Source organism: Hipposideros armiger, unplaced genomic scaffold, assembly GCF_001890085.2.
Source record: "Hipposideros armiger isolate ML-2016 unplaced genomic scaffold, ASM189008v1 scaffold_26, whole genome shotgun sequence".
Taxonomy (NCBI): domain Eukaryota; kingdom Metazoa; phylum Chordata; class Mammalia; order Chiroptera; family Hipposideridae; genus Hipposideros; species Hipposideros armiger.
In genome coordinates this window covers 2,977,613-2,986,802 of record NW_017731376.1, presented here as the reverse complement: position 1 = coordinate 2,986,802, position 9,190 = coordinate 2,977,613, and the positions used below count along the sequence as shown (strand labels likewise).

Below are 9,190 nucleotides of genomic sequence, written 5' to 3'. Positions count from 1 at the left end.
GAGAAAATGTTATGATTTTATTTGACCAAAAACATAAAAAATGTTCTTCCAGTATAGTTTCTGTCTTCCCTGGAAAACAGAATGGAGGCATTAATCAGTAACAAGGTGGGGAAAGTCAGTTTCCCCTGGAGGAAGCACAGTCCCTATTGGTTGCTTCCCTCGGCCATTTACTAGGAAGGCTTTTTTTGGTTTCAATTACGGTAAACTCTTTGTTTCAAAGCCAAATTCTCTACAAGTTCAAAAGTACAAAGCTCTTTAGGAGGCTCGCTCTTTCTAAATATTTTTTCAGAGGTTAAAAATTAAATTTCAAAAGAAAATCTTGGGTGGAGAAGCGTCCACAGTAGAGACGCAGACCCTGAATGTCTCCAACATGAAGTTTGCTCATGTTATTCTGTTCCTTTTGTGCTTCTACTTAAGTTTTTGCCAGGTAAGTAATTCAATATTTATGCAAACAATTTTAAGTAAATATTTTAAATATTATAAAAATATATTTTAAATCTTGAGATACTATTTTGATTTAAAGATTACTTAGTTCAGGTACCAACAGTGGCAGTATATAGTTAGTAACAAAGATGTTTTTGTTAATATCTTGATAAAAGAGCTTTGAGAAATTGCTTTTTTATATGCTCTTATCTATGCATAGAAATTAAACTGAATGAGAATTTCAGTAATATAGATCCGTAATTTACAGTAATCATATTAAATCAATAAATATTTACCAAGCTCCTTCTATTGGGTTGTCGGGAAAGTCATGATGTATTTTTTTCTATGTTTTTCGTTGCAAAAATGCATCATGACTTTCCCGACAACCCAATATGTGCAAAGTATAGTGCTGAGCAAATGGCAAGATTGATCTCTTCCTTCAGTAATCTTTTGATACAGTTGTAGCAAGATGATATAAATATGCCAATGAGGAAACGATAAGCAAGATTTAAATAACAGTTGAAAACACAAGAGAAGGAACTCTTAAAAGACAGGAGACGGTATATATTTAATTGCCAAAAAATGGTGCAAATATCATGTGCCAAGAGACTTTAATGAAAGGGAAAAAATCCCTTCCTGCTAGGTGGTCATGAAGAGTTTATGGACCCAAAGAGATTTGAGCTAGACCTATAATTCTGGATCAGATTTGGTCAGTGGAAGAAAAGAGGACTTGATGACCAGTCTTTCCAGCCTGGAGAAGCAGCAAGTGCTATGGCAGCAAGATAGAAAATTAGGCCCCTCCAGAGGATAAATTCATTTACTCAGAGTGGAGATTTTGTGGGCAACTCAGGGAGTTAAATCTGAAATGACAGATTGTAGCCAGATTGGAATGTCGTCTATTAGAGTTAGAAATGTTTAAGACATTTCAGATATTTATTGATGGTTGCCTGCTTTTGTGATCAAAGCATTTTTAAACAGGGTTCCAAAAACTGTTTTATCTTAATGCCAGTTTGTAGAAACAAATATTTAAAGAAAACTACCTAAGAATTCAGAATACTATACTTTAAGTTTCTTGTAACTTCTAAAATATATATGCAATGTTTATAATAGAGAACAAATGGAAATAAACTAAGTTCTCATTGATAAGAAATTGACTAAATTATTGTACATCCATAAATGAACTATTATGTACCCATTAAAATGATGCATTCTATATTTAGTGAAAAAAGACCTTACTAAAATCTTATTTTTGTTAAAGAAAAAATGCATGCACACATGTATGTGTCTGTGTGTATGCATGTACACACACACAAATGCACACAAAGAACTGCTTATATAAATGGCAATTTAAAAGTTCTAAGAGGGTATATATCAAATAGGTAACAGTTGGTATCTCTGGGTGATGGAATTAGTGGTGATTTCTGTTTTCTGTTTTATAGATTTATAAATTTTCAGAATTCAAAAATTCATTTTATTCATGCTTTATTTTTCATTTTTAAATACCAAATAAATGTGTATTACGTGTTACTTTATAATAAGAAGAAATTGTGTTTTTTGAAAAAAAAATTTCAGCCACATTTTCGATTGCTGGAACAAAAACAGAATAAAAAACAAAATTGAAAATAGTAGTTTTCACTTATGGAAAGAAAAAGAGCCTCTTCCTTTTATCGAACAATCATCCAACAATAAAATTGTCTTCATTCCTTTAAAAAACAGCATTTTCAGAGGAGTTAATATCATATTTGTGAAAATTTCAGAACTTCTTAAGATACTAGTTTATAAAAGAAAATAGAACCTGAGAAATAACCATTTTTAAATGGAGGTTACAATAGAGACAATATAAATGTGTTCAGAGAAGTTTAAAATGTATCTACATTTTCAAAATGAAATAAAATATATATAGCTGAGAGAAATTTTTGTTAATTTGAAAGCTGGGAGCAGATTTATTTCTAGGGAATAAAGAGCCCCACTCCTTTTTTTTTTTTTTAAGATTTTATTGGAGAATTGGGGATGGGGAACAGTGTTGGGGAATTGGGGAAGGGGAACAGGCAAGTTGTTGTCCTTCAATCTTAGTTGTGGAGGGTGCAGCTAGCTCAGCTCCAAGTCCAGTTGCCATCCGACCACCTGATGGCAGCTCTGGGCAGCTCATCTTAAGGTGCCGTGTTCAGTCTTAGTTGCAGGTGGGCATAGCCCACCATCCCATGCGGGAATGGAACCGGCAACCTTGTTGTTAGGAGCCTGTGCTCTCACCAGCTGAGCCATCCTGCCACCTGTTGGCAGTTCAGCAGCAGTTCAGCTCAGGGACAGCTCACTGGCCCATGTGGGAATCAAACCAGCGACCCTATCACTCAGAACTTGTGCTTTTAACGAACTGAGCCACTTGGCTGTCCCCCCCTGCACACTCTTTTTTTATATTAAAATTTTTTGATGGGCTGATTTGGACATGAATTATGTCAATGACAGGGGTGACTGGCAGTCGGATAGATTTAAGTTGTTCTGAATAATGAAATGAGAATTCCAATTTTACTGAACCTGCCCAAGAAAATAGGTAAGGGGACCCAGGAAAGGATGGGAGAAAACTCCAGAGCACAGAGGGAGTGGCTGCTGTATTAATAACCAAGGGATATTAAAGAACAGGAAAGCCAAATGTTTCAGTCTGTATGGTTGTCTACTGTGATGGTACTGTGCTGTGTTATAATCCCTCACCAAAAGTTAAATTTTTATTTTACCCTGGAAGTTTATTACAAACCTAGGTTTATCTGGGTAGTATTTTGGAGAGAAAGAACTAGGGTGAAGCTCAGTAGAGTGACCGAGATGCTGGGAAGAGAGTATGCACAGGAGACAACATGCAATGCAGACTAAGGTCAGAAAAAATGGCACAGAAGTCAAATGGAAAGAATTTGTCCCTCCTCAAAAAGAGAAAAATCAAGCAGATTCTCAGAACTAACTTAGTCTGAACTCCGGTTATCACTCAAAGGCCTACAGCACCTGAGTGAACTCAGAATGAAAGAAAAGGCAACTTTAAAATGGTAGGAAAGCTTTGTGGCATTTTTACTTGCCCATGCCCCACCCTGTCCTCAGCTCAATGGCAGCCTGAAGATGGCAGCCTGTATTCCCAGTGTGGAACTCTAGTCCCTAGCTCTAGAAGGAGCAGAGCAGACTTTAAAAATATTTGTCTAACTTGCTTGGGGGCTGCTTGAAAGCCTGATACAATGTACTTGTCTTTGTTTTACCTAACTCAGAGGGGAAAGGCAGCAGGCATTCCTCCAAAGTGTTGTAAAGCAAACTAACAAACTATAGCTACTTGAGACAAAAGATTACAGTGGAGGCACACAATAGAGTGCCAAAGTTTGTGAGGAAAAGTTAGGGAGAGAGTATCTATGAGAAATCAGGGCATCCAAAAGCCCCTGTGCATACTCAGGAATTTAGAAAGCAACTACAATAATAGTTGGAGACTTCGATACCCCATTTTTCAGAATAATAGAAAATCTAGACAGAAGAGCAATAAAAAAATAGAAGACGGGCCGGCTGAGTGACACATTAGCTAAGAGTTGGTTTGGGACGCCAGCTCTGAGCAGCAGGGCCCCAGTTTGGATCCCACATGGGGGTCAGTGACGCTGCGCCCTCTACAGCTAAGATGGTGAACAACAGCTCAACCTGGAGCTGGGCTGCCGGTTATCACTCAAAGGCTTACAGCACCTCAGGTTCACTCAGGTGCTGTAGGCCTTTGAGTGATAACTAGACTGAAGAACAAAAGGACAGCAACTTGTCTGTTCCCCTTCCCCAATTCCCCAACGCTGTTCCCTTCCCCCCAATTCCCCAATAAAATCTTTAAAAAAAGAAAGAAAGAAAATAGAAGACGTTGGCAGCACTATCAGCTAAACTGACCTAACAACTAGACACATATAGAGCACTCCACCCAGTAACAGCAGAATACATAGCTTTCACAAGTTCACATGAAACACTCTCCAGGATATACCATAAGTTAGGTTGCAAAACATGTCTCAATAAATTTAAAAAATATTGAAATCATATGAAGTAGAGTTTCTAAAGGCAATGGAATAAAGCTAGAAATTAGTAACAGGAAGAAAATTGGAAAGTTCACAAATACATGGAAATTAAACAACAAACTCTTAAACAACCAATGGTCATAGAAATCACAAGGGAAATTAGAAAATATTTAGAAATGAATGAAAACAAAAATATAACATTCCAAAACACATAAGATTTGGCAAAAGCAGTGATCAGAGGGAAATCTATAGCAATAAATGCTTATGATTAAAAAAATAACAAAGATCTCAAATCAATAATCTAGCTTTATACCTCAAAGAACTAGAAAAAGAAAAAAAGATCAAACTGAATCCAAAGCTGGGAGAAGGAAGAAAATAATAAAGATTAGGTTTGAGATTGAAAAAATAAAGAATAGTAAGATAAGAGAATCAATTAAACCAAAAAATGGTTCTTTGATAAGATCAACCAAGTTGGCAAACTTAACTAGACAAAGAAAAAAAAGAGAGAAGATGCAAATAAATAAAAATCAGAAAGTGGAGACATTACTACTGACCTTACAGAAATCAAAAGAATAATAAGAGAATACTATGAACAATTACAATGTCAACAAATTAGATAACCTAGACAAATGGACAAATTTCTAGAAACATACAAATTACCAAAAACTAACTAAAGACAAAATAAAGAAAACAATATCTGAACAGATAGATAAGAAGAGATTAAATCAGTAATAAAAAAAAATACATCCCATCAAAGAAATGTACAGAATCAGATGTCTTCACTGGTGAATTCTACCAAACATTTAGAGAATTTACACCAATCCTTCTCAAACTCTTTTAAAAAACAACAAGAGGGAATACTTCCTAACTCATTATATGAAGCCAATAATATTACTCTGGTACCAAAGTCAGAGAGAGGCACCACAAGTAAGGGAACAAAGCAGAGATAAGGGCTACCTCCCACCCCCATAAAAAATGCCTAGAGATTTCCAGTATTCTTCATTCCTTTATGTACATCAATTTTCCATCTAGATAATTTTCCTTTTGTGTTAGGACTTTTTAGTAACATTTATTTTAGTGTAAATATGCTGATAATTAATTCTTTCAGCTTTTGCATGTCTAAAAAATTTATTTTGCCTTAATTTTTCTGGGTATAGAATTATAGGTTGGCACGGTTTTTTTCCCCCCAGTATTTTTTAAATGTTCCACTGTCATCTCACTTGCATCACTGATGAGACCTCTGCTGTCACTCTTACACCCTTATGTTCCTTTGCACATAATGTATATTTTTTCTTTGACTGTTCTGAATATTTTCTCTTTATCACTGGTATTTGAGCAATTTAAATATGGTGTGCCTTGATGGAGTTTCCTTCATGTTTCTTCTGCTTGGGATTCATTCGGTTTCTTGGATCTGTGGATTTATAGCTTTCATCAAATTTGGAAATTTTTCAGCTGTTATTTCTTCAAATATGATTTTTGTTTCCTTCTCACTCTCCTCTCCTTTGGGACTTCATCACACAAGTACTATGCCACTTGAACTTGACCCACTGTTCACTCTTACTCTTTGTTTTGTTTTGTTTTTATTCTCTTTTACTTCCATACTTCATTCTGGATAATTTCTATTGATAAATCTTTAGTTTTGCCAGTCTTTTCTTCTGCACTGTTCTATTAGTTCCATCCAGTATATACAATTCACTTTTTCCCAGTACTTTATTCTGTGAACTATAGCTGCCTTGGTCAACCCAGACTCTCAGCCATGTCTCCTTAACTCTGGAGTGCCTTGGGCTTGGCTCAAGTTCTCCCTCTTTGCACCACAGTTTGGAAACTTCCTCAAGGCATTCAAATGGAACAACTGTAAGACTCACCTCACTTGTTTATCAGTTCTCAGGGATCGTGGTCCTTTGTTGCCTAATGTCCAATATCTTGATAATCATTGTTTTCTATGTTTTGTCCATTTCTTGATTATTTTAAGCTGAAGGGTAAATCTGGTCCCTATCACTCTATCTGGACTGAAAACGGAATTCCCATTTAATTTAATTTTAATTAAAATAGACACATTTGATTAGTGGCCATCCCCTGAGATCATACAGTTAACAATTGCTGAGGTTGCTGTGGTTGATTTTTTAAAATACAAATGTAAACTTGAAATGGGCACTTTTCAAAAACTTATTCTTTAATAGACATTGTATTATAAATGGAAGTTAATTTAGTCAACCTTCAGGTCAGCCTTGATATAGGCAGCCTCATATACATTATGTATTGAAACTATTTAAGCTCACATCAGGTACAGTTCCTGTCTTCAAGTTGTGTTATTACATTTTCCTGAATTTAAATAGATTAAAAATAAACCACACTGTCAAAATGAATTGTAAGGATGAAAAAACAAAAGTCAAGTTTTTCAGTTCTGTCATTTGGAATTTTTGTTTCTAAAATATAAAATAGTAAAATGGCAGACTGAAAGGTGTAATATTTTTGTTTGCTAAATGCAAACAGTAGTTCACACAGGTAAGATTTTACTAAATTTGAATAACATCTTTAAAATGAAATTGTTTCTTTGTTATTAATGTATCTATTTGTTGTTAAACTGTAATATTATTATTCATTACTGCCACAGACCTATATATGGGTGTAAGTTTTTCTGTTTTCATTAAATACATTAATGTAATTTTAAAAAATTTATTTATTTATTTTATCTTTATTTGTACTCTACTATGTATTTTACTTTTTACATTTTTATTTGTTAGAAGCATGATTTTATATAATTATATATACATATATATTCTATATAAAATGTATATGTGTGTGTGTATATATATATATATGGAGAGAGAGAGAGAGAGAGAGAGAGAGAGAGAGAGAGAGAGAGAGAATGCCAAAAAAATGTATACACATTGTAAGAAAGGAAAAAACTATTAAAATTGTAATACTCAATATACACCAATAGCAAAAGATGAATGCAAGTCATGTTTGACTTCTGCAATTACAAGAGGTGCTCAAAGTGGTTACTGTCAGTGTAATTTTTTTTTTAAGATTTTTTTTTTTTTGGGGGGAATTGGAGGGATGGGAACACTGCTGGGGAATTGGGGGAAGGGGAACAGACAAGTTGCTGTCATTTTGTTCTTCAGTCCAGTTGTGGAGGACATTGCTTCACTGGCTCAAGTTGGCACCATCACTGCACTCTTCCCGGGCGAGGCAGATTGGTCGCCAGCTTATGGACTGCCACTCACTGCGGCTGCTGGCCGCTCATGCTGGCTGCTGGCTATACACGGTAGCCCATGGCAACCCACTGCCACAGGGGCTGCAGCCTATGCAGTCGCCGGCAACTCACGGCAGCCCAGCTCCAGGTTGAGCTGTTGTTCAGCATCTTAGCTGTGGAGGGTAGTGTCACTGGACCTCATATGTGGGATCTGAACCGGGGCCCTCTGGCGTCCTAAGCCAGTTCTTAACCATCGCGCCACTCTGTCGGCTCACTGTCAGTGTAATTTTAATACACTGATCTGTGGGAGATATGTTCCAAGAACCCCAGTGGATGTATGAAATGGCAGATTACACTGAACCCTATATACACTATGTTTTTTTTTCCTATACATACATACCTATGATAGAGTTTAATTTATAAATTAGGCACAGTAAGTGATTACCAACAATAGCTAATAATGAAATAGAACAATTATAACATTATACTGTAATAAAAGTTATGTTAATGGCTTTGGGCAATTATTAAGTAAAAAAGCAATGCTTGAACATAAGCACTTCAATACCATTGACAGTCGAGTGACTAATGGACAGGTAGCATATACAGTGTGGATATACTGGACAAAGGGTGATCCACATCCTAAGACTGTGTGGGACAGCACAAGATTTTATCGCACTACTCAGAACAGCATGCAATTTAAAACTAATGAAGTGTTCGTTTCTGGAATTTTCCATTTAATATTTTGGAACCTCAGTTGACTACGGGTAACTGAAACCATGGAAGGTGAAAACGCGGATGAGGGGGGAGTACTATATACGAGTTCCGATAAAAGAAAATGTTTGCTGTGTACATTTTTCTGCATAATTTATTATTCATTTCTTTCAAGATTTTTACTGAAAACAATTTTGTTGTGTAAGAAAGTACTTTAAAAGTATCTGCTCTATGGGACAAATATAGTAGGCCATTTGTCAAATAGATAACATTTTTGTAACTTATATTTCACACAAAGTGCTGTTTTTTTTAACATAGTTTCTAAAAACAAACAAACAAACAAAAACAAGAAAAAAATTCAGTATACATCAGAAAAAGATAAGGTTACTATGACATGAAAGAAATAAAAATTTCTCTTAAGTTTAAGCATATTGAAAAATGTTCAACCTCACTTACTGGGGAAAAAATGTAAATAAATCTGTACTCTTATAACACCTTTATGTATCAAATTTGAAAAGATGAAAAAGCTTAATAAGGTATATGTTCTATGGTCAAGAGTATGGAAAATAGGCACTGTCATATATTGATAATCAGAATGCAAAATAAAACAACCTTAATAGAGAGAAATTAGGCAATGTCTTTCAAAATTAAGACGATTCATTCCTTTGATTCAGCAATTTCACTCCTAGGCAAGTACTGACAGATATATTTAGCATATATGGGAAATGATGCCTGTTATATGAAGAGGTTAATTTGAACATTGTTTATAATAACAAAACATTGGAAACAATCTAAATGCCCTTTCAGGGGCTAATTACAGGGCCACTGACTGCAAATTGCACCCGTGTTG

The 9,190-nt window shown here is 35.3% G+C and overlaps 1 protein-coding gene across 1 annotated transcript in view; it reads left to right on the top strand.

Annotated features, from left to right (window-relative positions):
• Positions 1-225: 225 nt before the first annotated feature.
• Positions 226-9,190, top strand: part of CFI (complement factor I) — a 55,161-nt gene continuing 46,196 nt past the window's right edge. Inside the window, exon 1 of the mRNA XM_019635992.1 lies at positions 226-427. Within this exon, the coding sequence (XP_019491537.1) occupies positions 371-427 (57 nt within the window). The 5' untranslated portion in view covers positions 226-370. The remainder of the gene's footprint in view (positions 428-9,190) is intronic.